Source organism: Lichenostomus cassidix, unplaced genomic scaffold (genome assembly GCF_008360975.1).
Source record: "Lichenostomus cassidix isolate B80296 unplaced genomic scaffold, HeHo_3.0 unassigened_scaffold_chr26, whole genome shotgun sequence".
In the NCBI taxonomy this organism is placed as follows: Eukaryota; Metazoa; Chordata; class Aves; order Passeriformes; family Meliphagidae; genus Lichenostomus; species Lichenostomus cassidix.
In genome coordinates, this window is record NW_028147268.1 from 1,210,055 (window position 1) to 1,226,829 (window position 16,775).

Sequence of the window (16,775 nt, forward strand, 5' to 3'; positions counted from 1 at the left end):
GCTGGAGCATCTCCTCCAGGGCAGGATCAGCACCTCAGCTCCCCAGGAGCTCCTGTCACCCAGCACAGGCACAGAGCTGCTGCCTCCTCTCCCCAGGGACATCCCGGTGACAGGACAGCCTGAGCCCTGTGCTGTACAGGGCAGGATATCTCCATCCCAGCCCAGCAGTGCTGCACAGGGCAGCAAAGGCTCCCCCTGTCCTGTGCAGCTCGCAGGGTGAAGTCAGCACTGAACACACTCAGGCGTTGCAGCCAAAGTGGGAAAGGATGTGATGACTCCTGCATGAGTGGCTTTGTTTTACTTCCTCCAGGCTGACATTACTTTCTGTTCAGATTAGAGGCACACGAGTACTTTACTCCCTTGGGAGCTTTTCCAAGGACACTGCCCGAGTCCAGCAGCTTTGGATTCAGCTGCTGTGGCACCACTCAGTCAGCACTGCCAGTCCCGAATGTTCGTGTTGGGTTAGTTTTTAACTTCTCTCTCTGGAGCTCAGAGAAACACAAAAGGAATTGGAAATCAGGGACAGAGCACTGCATAGAGAACATTTAATCCCTTGAAATGCAAAACCTCCATTAAGGAAAAGAATGCTGCTTGAGGATGGGTTTATAGTTCAAGCATACAAAAATTAAACAATACTTAATGCTGCTGTTACATATTTTCATTGAAGGGTTAGCAAACGTCTGAAGCACAATTCCTGAAAGCACATTTGTTGCACAAGCAGCTGCTTTACAGATGAAGAAAAGCAGGCAGGGGGATAATTTGCTTATGCTGAGCAGGATCTCAGCAAAAGGGAGAGCAGACTCTGGACTTCCAGCCCCCTCCAGCCCCTGCCTTCCCAGAGCTGGGATGGAAGCTCCACAGCCTGTCTGTGTCCTGTCAGGTGTCTGCAACCTTCAGGGGAAAATCCTGGAAGAGTCACAGGTCACGGAGCTGCAAGCACTGAAGCTGCTTGGGAGGAGGGAAACTCGGGAGGGTTTTGTCAGGAGTAAGAGGTTGTGTTTCATGCTGTAACTTTTTGACAACTCTCTCAATTGCAAGATTACTGATATCAGTAATTAAAAGGTTTTCCTCCACCTAATCTTTTCATTTCTTAATTTAACTAAAACCTGACCAGCAGACCACCTCCATATTCCAGCAGAGATCATTTAAAACCCCAATTCTGCTAATTACCACGATCTCCTTTAAAAGCATTTCAGGAATTCCTGACGAAATTCCAATTTGTGTTCTGAAAACCTGCTCTGAAAGCAAATAAGACTTTGAACTGAAACGCCACTGACCCACTTTAGGTTTAAATTTTAATAAGTCTGGGAGCTGGCTCCAAAGTGCAGCAAGCCTCTGAGCCCAGCCTGCTGCAGCCCTGCAGCCCCTGGTGGTGCCAGCTGTGGGCACAGCTGGGACGTGGCCTGTGTGGCCATGGAGGGGACAGTTGTGCCCAGCACAGAGCTCAGGAGCTGCTCCACACCCAGCCCAGCAGCAGAGCACTCATCCCAAATCCCTTCAGAGCCACACGCCAGCTGTGCAGCAAAGCAAAGCCTCAGCGTTTGCCCTTAAATTGGGTTTTCCTTTTCCCCCCAGCTCCTTCCCCCACCCCATGGAGCTCCCCATGCCCTGACCCCCAGAACCCCCAGTGTCCCCTGGAGCAGGAGGGGCTGAGCTGCACAGCTCCCCAGCACACTGCAGAGCTGGCAGAGCCCCGGGCTGGGACTGTGCCTGCTTCCCACCGGGACCTTGATAAAATTACCCTTGCAGGAGAACAGCGTTATTTTTGTCACGTCCCCATTTCTAAACAGGAAAATATTCCATGAGGAAAGCGTCCAGCTGCCCTGGAGGGTTTTGGCCTTTCCAGGCAGAGAATGAAGGGGTCTCTGCACCCCTGGTGCCACCCAGCAACCCCACACAGCAACCCTGCCTCTTCCTGCAACACCAGGGGCAGAAGTTTAAACTAATGGGGCATTTTGGAGCCCCCAGAAGCCACAGATTCTCCTGGCTGCCAGCTCGTGCCTCCCCAAAAATGCTGGAGCTGGAACAGAGCCCTGTGCTCTGTGAGGTGCTGGGATTGAAGCAAAGCCCTGGCTGTGCACAGGGTGTGAGCTGCCCAGGTAACACACAGATCTGAGCCCACCTTTGCTCCTCTCCCTGGCTGGGCTGGGGGTCAGCACAGCCATGGAGATCATGCTCATCACAAAGTCCAGCAGTGCCTGACCCTTGTCCACTCACAGCCATGTGGGACATGAGGCAACACCTCTGTCCACCTCAGCCTGCTGAGCCCCCGAGGGGAGGCTGTGTCACACTCCAGATGGCACCAGAGGAAGGCTGGCTCAGGGTTTTGTCTCAAGCTCCCCACCACCCTGCAAAGCCCAGAGCCACAGCCCAGACTGGGGGGAAGAGGCTTCCAGTGGCCATCGAGGCCAAGGTGCTGCTCAGGGTGGGACTGGACTCCTGACCAGGTCAGGGTGAGGCCCCAGACTCACAATTCTTGCACAAAAGCATTGAGCTCACTATGTTTGAATGTCTTTCTCCAATGTAAATAATATACAGTGAAGAAAAATAAAATTTGAATTCAGAATTTGGATTGAGACAAGAAAACATGGGTAGGCTACTGGAACCTGGGTGCAAAACTAGATAAAACACAGCAATTTTAGGTACCAAGCAGCAAAGTGCCCATGGCTGTGCCTCTGTCACCTGTCACAGCAGCAGTCACTCCTCAGTCAGCACAGCAGAGCATGTCACCGCAGTGACCAGGTCACCATGCCATCCCCCCCTCCTGCTGAGCTGTCACAGCCTGGGGACAGTCCTCCCTGCCCACCCCAAGCAGGCACAGCCAGGCTAACGAAACCAAACCTTTATTCTTGTATTCATTTTCAATAGGACAGATCCTTAATGAGGCTTGATAGGCTTTAGGGTTTCCTTTCCTTTTCTGCCCTTATTCCCTCGAGCGTTTCAGGCTGACAACTGATAGGATAGCTTGTGCCAGAGCAGACCAGCTATCCTGGAATTTTCCTAGAGCTCTGTATGGAGGTGTTCTGGCAGGAGAAACAGCTCCATTTCCCTCCCACTTCCTTTCAGGGCAGTTCTCCTCCTCCCCCGAGCCCCCAGCACGCTCCCGCGGCGTGCCCAGCGCCTGCCGAGCCCCTGCATGGGGACAGCTGACACCCGAGCTGAGCCCCTGGAATCCTCCCGGGCTGGGAACGCTGCTCTCCTGCACAGCACAGCGCCAAGGTTCTCCCCTGGCCCGACAAACCATCCTGCGCCCCGAGGAGATGCAGCACAGCATCACAGCATCCTCTCCAGAGCCTCCCCGAGCTGTCACATCATCCCCCGGCGCTGTCACACATCCCAGCCTCCCTCCCGGCAAGATTTAGGTTAAGCCTCAGCCGCTGACGTTGCTTGGGAAGTTCAGGCAGAGCTCTTCCCCCGGTGACGTTAAACCCGTGCGGTTCCCCCAGCCACAAAGCCTGGTTCAATCGAATTTGCGATTAAACCTGACAACGGCCTCGTGCAGACTCTCCTAAATGAGATTTGGAACAGCTAAAATTAGTCTAATTTAGTGTTAATCATTAATCGTTTCATCCACGCTTAATCCAATTTAAATGTCCACACAACGAGCTTGCACAGGTTTTGTTACTGAAATCTAAAACAAAATTGAATTAAATATTGTTTAATTAGCTCAGCATAATCTGAGTGGTGCTATAAGAAGTGTTTGCCACAGATTATTATCAGCTGGTTTGCTAATGCTCAAAATTACCCTGAGCTCTGTGTTATCCCAAAAGCTCTGAGTACTGGGAATGTACGGACATCTCCATCAGTGTTTAATGAACAAAAATACCCTTCCCAGCCCTCAGGAAAAGACTTGCAAATGTAAGGCTCAACAGGCAACAAAAATCCTGCCTGAAAACACCAAACACAACAAAAAAGCACTTTTTTAGGTGAAATGTCACCATTCCACCACTTCACAGTGACCTTTGTTTCAGGGACCGAGTGCAGCTCAGACGCTGCTGGGGTCGAGCAGGTCTGTGGCAAACCCACCTCTCGCTGGCAGCTGGGGAGGGACAACGACCCCCGAGGAGCTGGCGGGAGCAGCAGTGACCTTGAACTTTCCCTGTCTGGCTGCTGTCTCCTCCAGCTATCTTTTCTCCAATGGTCATTTTTGTGAGCGTTGCAGCAGAGAAAAAACACAGCCCGAGTGCAGGAATCGGCCGCAACCTCGGCTGCCAAGTTGGCAGAGAAGATAAGGACCTTTTATTGAAAGTGAAAAAACCCCAGACGCTGAGGAGGGATAGACAAGTCTTTAGCAACTCTTACAGCCAGTCTTGCAATACAATTTCCTAAGCAGACTCAAAACTTGCAAAAAAAACCCCAAGTTTTCCCCAGAAGCATCTCCGTGGAGCTCTCGGTAGCTGCGGGGCAGCAGAGCCTCCAGCCCGGCTGGGACGTGCGGGGTGTGAGGAGCGAGGGTGACTCAGAGCTCCACACACCCCACGGCACAGCTCGGCAAGGAACGGGGGGAAAACCCCGCAAATTCAAGGGTCACGTCCCTTTTCGGGGCGGGTGAGCCATGGCCACGCTCCCCGGGCAGGGAACCAAGTGGTGTGTGGGGCACCAGCAGCCGGGGAGGAGGAGGGGAAGAAGGCAGGACGTTCCTCACCTGGAGGATGGCAGGGGCAGGAAGGGGAAACAGCACGAGTTATTTACGTCACGGAGAGGCTTCCCCTGCGTGGGCTGAGACCAAACGCAGCTCAGGGCCATCACACCCGCATTCCCTGTGCCACAGACCCTCTTTTCTAGGTGCTTCTTCCCTCCCTGCTTTGAGGAAAGACGTCTCCAGATGCTGTGGGGGCTGCCTGCCTCTCCAGGGTTTATGAACACCCCTGGGAGTAAAAAAAGAGGAGAATCAGCCTCTCTTACAGCAATTCCCTTCATCTCAGCCCTGTGGATCAGAGAGCAAACGTGTCCCAAAGTCCATCATCTGCTGCACGACATCAGAAGCTGTAAATCCCAACAGCTCCTGGTGGCTTTAGCTGCTCCCTGAGGTCAGCAGCTGCTGAGATGTGTGTGGAATCTCCAGGATTCCTGCGGCCAGAGCAGTGGCTGTGCTCTGCCGGACCCTGCAGCGGGAGCAGACAATGGTGGTGATGATGATGATGCAATCGTGATTGCATCACCAGTAATGCTGGGGGTTATTGGTGCAACACTCCCTGGCTGCACTCCAGGCCTCCTGCTCTTGCCCAGGATGGAAAAAGCAGCACCTTGTGACCTGCAGGTGACACAAGGAGCGACACAGAGGGGGTGACAGGAAAAGTGAACAGCGGGGTCTTAACGGGTTGGTGCAACTTCCCCTAGTTTTGGAATTTCCAAACGTTGTCTTGCAGGCAATCGCACCGAATATTCAGCAAGAATAACCTGCTAATGGTTTCCTTTGCCATGAGCCACCTGTAGAAACCTCTCCCCAACGCTGTCACACCTCGGCCCGGGTGTCACCTGCCCTGTGCCTCCCCGGGGTGTTTCTCACCCCATCACTTCGAGAATGGGCAGCAAGGCAGAGCCATTTGCAGGATTGCACAGCCCCAACCCTGGAGCCAAACGCTGCCCTAATTCAGCAGCTATGGATACAAACCCTCTCCCTCAGTCCCAAGCACCCAGTAAAGCTTCTATTAACATGTTAAATATTCATTGCACATACAGGTACAGAGCTGCACAGCAAGTCAAGCATCAGACCTCTGGTTCTGGAATTAGACTTTGAGACGACTGGGGGTTTTTGGGGGAGGGAAGAATACCAACAAATTATTTGAAGTAAAAAGGAGAAATGGAAGGAGAGATGGGAAAATACAAGGAGAAATAGAAGGAGAAAAAAAATGGAATGAGGAACAGACGGAGAAATGGAAAGAGAAGATGAGAAGAATGAAAGAGGCATTTTTTTCAAGAAGGGGGAGGAAGGTTACAAAAAAAAAAAGCGGGTTTTTTTTTCGTCTGGCTGGATTAGGGGCAGGAGCTGCCAAGCGACAGGGGGGCAGGCTGGCCCGAGCTCCTGGCCCCGAGCCCGGCCCAGCCCAGCCCGGCCCGGCCCCGCTCCGCCCGCCCCGCCGCACATAAAAGGCGCAGGCGGCAGCTCGGGGCAGCAGCTGCAGCGGAGCGACAGCGACAGCACAGCGCAGCTCAGCGACAGCACAACTTAGCGACAGCACAGCTCAGCGACAGCACAGCACAGCGCTCACAGCACCGCACAGCCCCGCAGCGACACCGCCGGTAAGGGGCCAATGAGGGCTGCTGTGGATGGGGAGCGATGGGAAGCGGTGGGATGGGATGGAATGGGATGCGGCGCGATGCTGCGCAAAATGCATGGGACCAGCTGTGTCCCCCTCACTGCAGCCCGGCTGGGTGCGGTGAAGAGAAGCTGCTCTGCCGGACAGCTGCCCCAGCACCGCGGGAACAGGGTGGATGCGTTTTCCTCACGCAAACTTTCAGCAAAAATCGCAAATCCCCATTTAAAGCACAGCCGAGGGTTTGCGGGGAGCCCGGAGAGCTCTGACAGCACAGCAGATCGATTTAACTCACGTCCCTCTCTCTTCTCTCCCAGAACTGACATCCCAACCTGCTGCCGCAAAACTGAAATGGAAACCATGCACGAGCTGATCCCCTTCGCCAAAGAAATGCTCAGCCAGAAGCCCAACAGGAAGATGGTCAAGCTCTACATGCTGGGCAGCGTGCTGGCGTTCTTCGGGGTGGTCATCGGCCTGGTGGAGACAGTGTGCAGCCCCTTCAGCTCGGGGGACACGATAGAGGAGGAGAAGGACAAACCCGCACGGCCCCGGCAGCAGAAGCTGCCCCAGCGCAGGGAGGATTTGGTGCTGGACAAGAGCAAGGAGCCGCCGGCTCTGCAGAGAGCTCTGGTCACTCGGCACCACGCGTCCTGAGCGCAGCGCACAGACTCCGCCGAGCCTGGCGGTTCCAGCGCGGAGAGGAGGCTCGCCTGAAGGAGGCTGCACTGTCAGACTGGCGACAAGTGAAGGGTTATATTTGCTGCTGTGCAGCAGTGGGGAAAAATACCTTTTGTTGGTATGGACCTGTGCACGATGCACAGCATGGTTTCTTATTTTTCTTACGGACGCATTTTACACCATTTTGCAAGATCAATAAATATTTTATATGGTACGGGTGCTGTCTCGCTGCGTTTGTTTTCAAAGCCTTCTCATGCTGATTTTGCAAATAGGTTTGACTCACAGCTCTGGCTCTGTTCGAGGGGCAGGGAGGGGACCCAGGGGACAGTGGAGGAGGGGGCTATCCTCTCCCCAAAAAGCCCCAGTGAGGCTGCTCTGGGGTCCAGGGGGTCAGTGCTGTCTGTCCCTCGGGCAGCTGCTCCTTCCCCAGGCTGGGGAGGAGGTGGCATTTGTGTCACACGGGTGCCACATGCCCCAGGCTGGAGGTGGGGCTGTACTTCAGGGGTTATCAGGGTTCAATGGCACAGATTTGTGTCTCTGCCATGGCCATGTGTGCCCAGAACTGGTTTAAAATAAATAAAAGCTCCATTCTTGCCCTGGCAATCATCCAGCAGGCTCCAGCTGCTGCATGGCTAAAAACCTTAAAATCCAAACCCTTCTGCCTTTCCTGGGATCTTTCACAAAGGCACCATAGACACCTAATTGTGCAGAATAATATTGGCCTGCAGTGTCACGGGGGTGTCACAGATGGAAAATCCCAGAGATGGCACAGTCAGGCTGGAGGGTGTGGAAACTGTTCCAAGCTTCAGGCTGCCAGAATCATTAGAGGACTTTCACCTATTTAAAAATTGTTCTGGGGCTTAGCAAGAATCTGTTGCATTTGGAACTATGTCATGTCTGTCAAATAAAGTCTCCAGCCAGCCACAGCTGAGCAATCCTGATCACACTTCAGAGGGGAGGGCAGGGAAACAGCCCCTGCCAGTCCTGACCAGGGCAGAAAATCCCTCTTTATCTGCACAAAGGGGGAGTAGCAGGATTCACACCTAGCACAGAAACTGGGAGATGCAGCAGCAGTGTGCCACTCTCCAGCTAAAAGCAAAACAATTGATCCAAAGTGGATCATGGAAAACTAAAAACCACTGCCAGACCCCAGTGCCCAATGCACAGCTCAGCCCAGAGCTGCACAAGGTAAGATCAGAACCTGAAAATATCACAATGAAGTTCACAATTTCATTTTCTCAATACATAACCCACAATTCATTTTGTTGACAACTATTTCTGTTACCAAAACAAACATAGCAGCACAGAGTGGAGAAGAAATCCTATCCAGTATCTGCACAAAAGCTCTGCTCAAGCTTTCAATCACATTTAAAGTACTTTTTCTTCAATTTAAAATATAGTTTAATTTAAAATTTGAGAAGTACTTCAGTCTGTAACCAACCCTTTGGTCTCTGGAAAGGCTGAACAATCCAACCCCTCACTGACACCAATGAAGTTTCATGGGAAAACATGAGAATTCAGGCCTGAAGGGAGCCACCAGCTGAGAAGAATCCATTGTGCTGCCCTGTCCCTGCCAATTCCAGCTTTTAGAGAGGTTTTATATCTACAGCAGGGCCTCGGGGACAGGGCAGGCTGACCTGGAGCTCCCTTGGGGCATGGATGAAGCAGGGAGCTGTGGCTGGATCAGGGATGGAGATGTTCCCAGCTCTGATCTGTGCTGCACCACTGCCAGCCAGAGCTCACACGGATTAAACCAAGGTGAGAAGCACAGCCCTGTGCAGGGCAGCTGGGATGTTAATCACCCTCAGTTCCCAGGATTAGTGATCCTCTGCAAGGCCAGGTGTCTCACCCTGCCCCACGGGACTGGGGACTGGAAAAAGGAGGAGAGGGAACTCCTGAGCCCCGAGGGGACTGCGGGGCTCCAGGTGAACCCAGCCAGGCTGATCCCACCTGTGCTGGGTGCAGAGCCCAGGTTTGCCTTCCCTGCTGCCCACACCTCCCCTTCCCAGCGCTCCAGCCCTGGGTTATGAGCTTATGGCAAAGAGGGTTGTGGAGCAGTCAAAATAGCTGCTGCTAAGACACTAACGGGATTAGACAGCTAAAGCACAGCCCTGCTCCAGCAGCCACCCTGGGGAATCTGTCCTGCAGGGGACAAGCTGCTGTCCTGCCTCCTGACGGGCTCAGGGTGGCTACAGACACATCACAGCCAGGCTGAGAGGTCAGCCCTGGCTGCTGCCACTGCCCAGGGCACTGCAGGGACTGAGACAGAGCTGGCTCTCTGCAGAGCTGGGAATCAGACGAGTATTAATCACTGACTTCACCACAATGGCCACAAAGTCTTATTAAAACCACACAATAAATTCAGTGCTCAGGAGGCTTAGCAACCCCTCTGACATCACTCTAACCACACCAGGGACAGCCTGGCCAATGCTGCAGAGGAGAAGGCTCAGCAAAACTTCCTCATATTTTCACTCCATCCTCCAGCCCAGCCTGGCTCCCACCACAGCTGCAGCACACCTGGCCACAGCAACACTCCAAACACAGCAAACAGCACCCACACCCCCAGAGCACACAGGACCATCCCCACAGCCCCTGGGCAAATTGCACAGACAAAGTTGAATTATAAACACTGGGACAGAGCAGAGAGAAAGCAGATGGCATGAAGCACACAAACAGGACTGGTGAGGACACCTCAGGTGAGCTGCTGGGGAGAGGCAGAGTCAGCATTTAAGGCTGAGTGAAACCAAATTCCTGAGGGACAAACTGCTGGGGAGAGCCACACTCAGCCCCAGGGCTGAGCCACACTGCTGGGTTGGCATGAGGTTGATTTCTGCTGCTCTGAGACTTGACTGATCTGGTTTATTCCAACCTGCAAACATGACACTCTCCTGGTACACTAAATCCTCAGGAAAAATGCAGCTAGCACAGAATCTGGTGAGTCTTTGTCTGTACCCATCCCTCAGCATCTCTGCAAAGATCTGATTTCAGCCTGGAGCTGTCATCCAGCCTCATCCCATGGAGCTGAAAGCCTCTCAGAGCAGCAGCCCTTCCCTCACAGCTCAGCCACTTCAAAGGCAGGAGCTGAATGCCTCCAGAGAGTCCTCACTGAAATTGCTATTTGTGGTGTGGACACTCGATATTCCAGGAGCTGCCAGGCTAAATTTAGGGGTGCAGATAAGCATATCAGCCTCAGCCACCCATCTCCAAGGGCACTGGGAACATGGACAGCAGCCAAGGCTCACAGCAGCCACAGCTCCAACAATGAAACAGCAAGGCAGCAATTCCCAATTTGGTCACACTGGGAAAAAGCACACATTTGGGGGTTAGAAATGACTAAAACATCATAGTATTTTCCCTAAACCAGCAGCATGTAGAAATATGATATCAAACCAAACCCATCCTTAAATCCTCTCAAGTTTCCTGTGGGACTGGGAGAGCATCTCTCCAGAGCTGTGAGAGCAATGGGGTTCTGCAGGAGTAGAGAAGTAGAACTGAGGGCAGCTCTTTATATCGTGATAGCTCTGTCTGTAAAGACAGGAATTAGAGCTGTGTTCATGGCAAAGGGCACTGGGGGAGCTGGGTAGGAAAAGTTATATTCTAATGTCTATGAGATAAAGGAAAGCAAGAGTAGAAAGGAAAAAAAAGGAAAATACTCTGCATTTGACCAAGATTTGATAATGGTTTTTAAAAGCCAAATATCACTCAAAAAAGGAAAAAAAGAAGCAGTATCCAAATTCCTGCCAAGTGTTTTTGAGTCTTTGAGCAGCCTGCACAAACCTGCCTGAGTGTCAGCCGTGCCCTGGAACGTGCTCCCTGCAGGGGCTCTCCAAGCTCCCCTCTCCCAGTCTGCTGTCAGAACAAGTTTCCTTCCCACATTCATTTCCTCCCAGCAGCACCGAGAGGAGAAATCACCCTGAGCAGGGCAGCAGCACAGGAGCATCGCCTTGGGAAACCCAGGAGGGACCTGCAGCAGGACAATCCATCCAGGACCATTGCCAGGAGGTGTTTTGGGGCAGCAGAGCTCCTTCTCACCAGCTGGGATCACAAACCCTTCCCGTCAGCTCCCTTTCCTGCCCTCGCTCCCGCCCCCAGGAAAAAGTTAAAAACAAGTTCTTAAGTTGCACAGAGGAAAACAAGGCCAGAAAAAGCTGCGAGTGGGAGTGAGGAGCAGCAGCACCCTGGCAGGGCTGGGAGCAAACCCTGCAGCAGAGCAGCAGAGCCAGCAGCTTCCCCTGCCCTGCAACCCCCACACTCCCTTCCACACATCAAACAGCACTGAAACTGCTTGTACAGCAAAACTGGGGGCAGTTTGGCCCAAAATATTCCATATTTCAGTCCTTTATTATCAGCTACTTTGCAAAACCCCAACCCAACCCCACAATTCTCGTCCCCACCAGCAAGGCAGGCGCAGCATTGGCTCTGGAACGTCCCAGTGCCTCCATCCCCACATCCCCTGTGCCACCAGGGAGCAAAGAGCACAATCCCTTCCCCTCACACTGGCAGATGGTGCACAAAGGTTGGTGATTATTGCTTTACTAACACCAGTAATAAACTCAAATATCTTGAAGAGAGCCTGTCTCCCCGCCGGCAGCACAGACAAGATCCCAGCTGAGATATGGTTAATTACCTCATTTTCTTTCCTTTCCCACAGCCAATGAATGAAATGGTTGCCCCATGATCATGACCCAAACTCCAAGCAAAGGGAGGCAGGAAAAGCAGAGTGACTGCACTGGTGTTATCTGACCGAGTGTGGGCTGAGTGCTTCTTATCAGAGGGAAAGTTGGGACTGGAGGAGAAAGGCAGAAAAGGGGAAAAAAATCATCCATAGAGCAGAAGTAAGGCCAGAGAGGAACACTGCCCTACCAGGCACAGCACTGAATGAAAGCACCTGAATTTAAAAAATGCAATGAGGGAAAAAAAAACCCAAACCCATTAAATAATTCTTTCTGTCTGGTTCTGCCAGAGGGACAGCCAGAGCTGTGCCCACAGAAATCAGAGCACAGAGCAGCTGCTGCCCTGCAGATGAGGCTCCTGTCCCACCAAACTCAGCTTTTGGGGTGCAGTGTGCTGCCCAGTCCCTGCTGACACATCCCAGGGGCACAGAGCAGCCACGCCCTGGGGAGCACAGGACCTGCTCTGGGTGTCCCCAGCGCCACAGCCAGGGCACATCCAGGGCCTGCAGGAATAAAGAACAATGTTTAACCACCTGCACTGGGCTCCCTCTGATGTTCTCCAAGTGAAACTTGATGCTGCTCGGCAAAGACACACCTCTTCCAGGGTGTTGTGCAAAATTCTGCATTTTAACGTAGGACAGGAAATATGAAAAGAGCCGGGCAGAACCCAAACAGCCCCGCTGGCCAGGCCGAGCAGCGGGGAGCAAACCAAAGGCTTTGCTTTGCTTATCCATCCACCCACCCGTGATTTTCCAGGGCTTTGGAAGCTGCAGCTGCTCTGCCAACAGGTTTTTAAAGGGTCACATTGCTGCTTCCCTCAGGAGCAGCTCTGCAAAGGGTTTTTTGCTCCTTCCTTCTCTCTCATCCTTTATTTCCTGGCTCCACAGTGGGATGGGTCGGTTGCAAAAGATTCTCATTCCCCTTCTGGGATTGGTTTTGGCCCTCTGGTTCTATTCTGCGAGGGACACTTTCACACCGGGTAAGTATCCAAAGTGAATCTGTCTTTAAGGGAAAAACTATGAAAAGCCACATTTGGGTGTTTTGCATAGAAACCGGACAGAGCTCGGACCAAGCCACATCCGAGCCTTTGTGTGGTGGCGGACACTGGGAAATTGCTTTAACAAAGATTTGCAATCAAACTGAGCAAGGAATATGCAGAAATACCTCCTGAGGGAGCAGGTGAGGCAGGGGGGCAGCAGGGAGGGGGCACTGAGCGTTCCATTTTCCAGCGTGTGGGAAAAGAGTTTATAAGCACGGCTTTTAAATGTTAGAGTTTCAGTTTGGAGCATGCACTTAGAGGATTGTTTTCTTTACAGAATAATTGGGGCGTTGATAAATTGTGTCCTGGCTTGTGGAAAAAGCTGCTGGAAGAGTGAAGTGCTGTCCCTGTGTCACTGCATTCCATGGGGAGCTGCTGCAGCTCCACAGCTTTTTCCACGAGATGGGAGAGTTCTCCTGGTGCCGGATGTTTTGCACTGGCAGGCTCATTTGCCTTCCAATTAACTGCCGGTTCTGAAGGGCTTTAAGGTTTTTTGTGGGTTTTTTTTTGGTTGGTTGTTTTTTTTAAAGTTTTAGGGTTTTTTCATTTGGATAAACGAAAGCTCTGTGCCTCATTCTGCAGAGATGCTGCGGGGGAAGAGGGTGATTGTGACAGGAGCCAGCACTGGGATCGGGGAGCAGATTGCCTATCACCTGGCAAGGATGGGATCCCACATCCTCATCACGGCACGGACAGAGGCCAGGCTGCAGAAAGTAAATGGCAATCTGGGCACTCACACCTTCACACACACCCAGACACGGGAGGTGACCTCCCAGCACAGGTACAGGAACATCCCCAGCACAGGTCCCACCTGGGCATAGTGACAGCCACAGATCCCACCTGGGCACGGTGATAGCCACAGGTCCCACCTGGGCACGGTGACAGCCACAGGTTCCCACCTGGGCACGGTGACAGCCACAGGTCCCACCTGGGCACGGTGACAGCCACAGGTCCCACCTGGGCACGGTGACAGCCATACATCCCACCTGGGCACAGTGACAGCCACCCTGTGCCGTGGGAGCTCCTGCCTGCACAGCAATTCACAGCCACAGCACATTTTAGGATCTGAACTCCTGCACACACATCCCCACACACCCTCATTCCAGTGCTGTGCTAGACAGGCTCCTGCTCCCCCTGCACACGTGCAATTCCAGCTCAGCCTGCATGATCACAGCCAGACTGCCTCGGGGAACGCGCTCACCTAGGGAATAATTTTCCAGCCTCCCTTTGAAGCTCCCAAGGCCCCAAACACAATCCCAAAACTGCAAACCGCTGGTTTAAGGTGGGGACACATCACAGGGAGCTCAGGCAGCCTCTTTGGAGGGCAGGGAGAGGCGCTGCTGACCCGAGCTGTTGTGCAGGTGGTGCAGCGCTGCCTGGAGCTGGGAGCAGCATCAGCACGGTTCATCAGCGGCACCATGGAGGACATGGCCTTCGCCCAGCGCGTGGTGAGGGAGGCACAGACCTCGCTGGGTACGTCTGCACCCTGCCCTGCACTGCGACAGCAGCTCGGCCTGCCTGTGCTTTTGCCACATGCAAAAAAATTTCAGGAGAGATAGGGTGAGACGGGAAAAATTCTCCCCTAATTCTGCCCTTTGCAGCCCTGCTGCTCTGCCTGTCAAACTGAACTGCGCTCTCGATTTCAGCTCTGTGGCCTCCTGACATCCTCTTGCAGTGCCACAGCCCTGGATTTCATCAGCCCATCCGGGGTCTGGAGGATCTGTCAGCCTGGCCAGCGCGGCCATGGGTCACGGCTGCGGAAATGCAGCACTGCAGCTCTGTGTGGAGCACTGCCTCTGCTTCCCCAGCCCACTGACAATCCAGGGGTGATCTCCCTTGGGCCATGGTATTTGCGTTTGGAACCAGAAAAATATATCACAACAACATATTTACTGGCAGCCACCATCCGGGCTGTATCCCCGCTCCAGAGACAGCAGGCCACAGCTCTGACCCAAAAACCCGATTTCCTTGGATTACCCCTATTCTGCTCCCAGGAAATGTTGTTTTGCTGGTTGTAGCCCTCTCCCCCAGCACTCATGCCCATTTTTCTGCTTGCAGGAGGCCTTGACATGCTGATTCTTAACCACGTTGGTGCATCCTACTTTGGCTTCTTTGATGGGGACGTTGAGCACGTGAGGAAACTCCTGGAAATCAACTTCCTCAGCTACGTGGCCATGGCCACGTCAGCCCTGCCCATGCTGAAGGAGAGCGAGGGCAGCATTGTGGTGGTTTCATCCATGGCAGGTGAGCAGGGAGTGTCCCCAGGCTGGGGACATGGGACTCACTCAAAAGGCACCTGGGCTGATTTTCAGAAGCAGCACACAGACAGCAGGGATCCCAAAGGAGCCATAACTGCCTAACATCCCACCAAAACCAGCCCCAGCACCCAAATCCAGATTGGTTTGGGATTCTCTTGATGGAATTTGTTTTCTACTCAATCCAATCACCCCATTTTGCTTTTGGACTGCAATTAAACCCCACAGCTGGAAGGTGGGTCTGGTGATCAGCTCAGTGTCCAGGGACAGGAATTTCAACTTTGCTCCATCTCTCCCCACTGAGGGCTTTGTGGTTCCTGGGGGTTGCTCATGCCCTGAGCAGAGATGTGAGCCATGGCTTTGGCCTTCAGACTGGAAGCCAACATGAATCTTTGTAATGCTGCTGCTCAGGCGCCAGGATGACACTTCACTGCCTGTAAATTCCCTTTGGGTAAAACACTTGCTCTGACCAAGGGCAGAAGAGAGGCTCAGGCAGAGCAGCCTCCTGTGCTAACACAGAACTTCCCTCCATCCAGGTAAAGTCGGGTTTCCCTTTACCGTCCCCTACTCTGCGACTAAGTTTGCCCTGGATGGATTTTTCAGCTCCCTGAGGCAGGAATTCAGCATTCAGGGCATTAACGTTTCCATCACGCTCTGCATCCTCGGCTTCATTGATACCGGTAAGGGCAGCGCTGTTCTCCCCCTGCTCAGGGCTGAGCATCCCCATCCCGGCTCCTCCTCCTGCCCCTCCAGCCCCACACCGACTCACCCTTTCACCACTCCTGCAGCATCCCTGGGGGATCTCAGCTCTCTAACACCCAAAACCGCTCCCAAAAGCCATTTATTTCCCCTTGCCACATAAAACCGGGCGCCGTTTTCAGGATGGCGCAGCCCACTGTCCCCTCATCCCCAGGGGGTGTCCACTGTCCCTTCATCCCCTGGTACGCCCCTCGGGTTCCCCACTGTCCCCATTGTCCGCCGGGGGTCCCCGCTGTCCCCATTGTCCCCCGGGGTCCCCGCTGTCCCTGGGGGTCCCCGCTGTCCCCGGGGGTCCCCGGTGCTGACGGCGCCCGCAGAGCGCGCAGTGCGCGCTGCCGCGGAGGTGCTGCGGGAGCGGCCGGCGCCGCGGGACGAGTGCGCGCTGGAGATCCTCAAGGGCGCAGCGCTGCGCCGGAGGGAGCTCTACTACCGCTACAGCTCCACGCGGCTGCCGCTGCTGCTGCGGGACTGCGCCGCAGAGCTCCTGGATTACCTGGTGCGGAGCCGCTACCGCCTGCCCGCGCCCCCCGGGACCCCCCGGCCGCCGCACTGAGCCGCGGGCGGAGCGGGTGACACCGGCAGTGTCCCCGGCCACCCTGTCCCTGCCCGGGCATCGCCACCGGCGGTTCGTGGAGCGCTGGCGGCACCCGCAGGGACAAGGCGAGTCCCGCAGCGGCGGCTCCGTGCCCTGCTCGCCCCGCCCGGCCGCGGAAAAATAATTGTTAAGCTAATTGTTAAATAAAATGTACTAACCGGAGAGCTCTGCGGGTGCTGTGTGGGTTTTATCGCCTTTCTCAGCTGTTCACGGGCACAGCTCCACTGCACACCTCAGGGATCCAGGGGCAGCCACAGCTCCTGTGGGCACCCTGTGCCAGGGCCTCCCCACCCCTCAGGGAACAATTCCTTCTTCATTTCTCCTCTCCTTACCCCAGATCACCTACACAAACCAGCACACACACAGGGGGTTCTGCCCTTTAAACTTTCAGACAATTACTCTCAAACTCAATTGCCCAGCAGACGCTGAGCAGTGTGACACACAACACTGGGAAAGCTGAAGTGCCTTCCCTCCCTCCAGCACTCTCCAAAAGCACACCTGGGGCTCCCGGCAGGCCAA

At 54.0% G+C, this 16,775-nt stretch overlaps 3 protein-coding genes across 8 annotated transcripts in view; 2 read left to right on the top strand and 1 right to left on the bottom strand.

Annotated features, from left to right (window-relative positions):
* LAMB3 (laminin subunit beta 3) overlaps positions 1–16,710 on the bottom strand; it is a 39,268-nt gene extending 22,558 nt beyond the window's left edge. For 2 of the 5 annotated variants that reach the window (XM_085044265.1, XM_085044262.1), the window contains exon 1: positions 10,713–10,985. Coding sequence is in view for 2 of the 5 variants with exons in the window: in XM_085044260.1 (XP_084900386.1) it covers positions 10,848–10,918 (71 nt within the window). In the remaining 3 variants the exon portion in view is untranslated. Of the gene's footprint in view, positions 1–10,712; positions 10,995–11,562; positions 11,647–16,414 lie in introns of those variants that run through there. The other 3 variants (XM_085044264.1, XM_085044261.1, XM_085044260.1) reach the window with 3 other exon arrangements.
* G0S2 (G0/G1 switch 2) lies at positions 6,609–7,149 on the top strand. The gene has a single exon (XM_085044279.1). The coding sequence runs from the start codon at positions 6,609–6,611 to the stop codon at positions 6,909–6,911; it is 303 nt and encodes a 100-aa protein (XP_084900405.1). The 3' UTR covers positions 6,912–7,149.
* Positions 12,220–16,418, top strand: LOC146423898 (11-beta-hydroxysteroid dehydrogenase 1-like). Of its 2 annotated transcripts, none has more exons than XM_085044276.1 (7): positions 12,220–12,396; positions 12,496–12,587; positions 13,230–13,360; positions 14,009–14,120; positions 14,706–14,891; positions 15,439–15,582; positions 15,979–16,418. In XM_085044276.1, the coding sequence occupies exons 2-7, from the start codon at positions 12,500–12,502 to the stop codon at positions 16,212–16,214; spliced, it is 897 nt and encodes a 298-aa protein (XP_084900402.1). In that variant the 5' UTR covers positions 12,220–12,396; positions 12,496–12,499; the 3' UTR covers positions 16,215–16,418. The 2 variants fall into 2 exon arrangements, with proteins under 2 accessions (XP_084900402.1, XP_084900403.1); XM_085044277.1 differs by lacking the exon at positions 12,220–12,396 and adding an exon at positions 12,658–12,787.
* Positions 16,711–16,775: the final 65 nt, after the last annotated feature.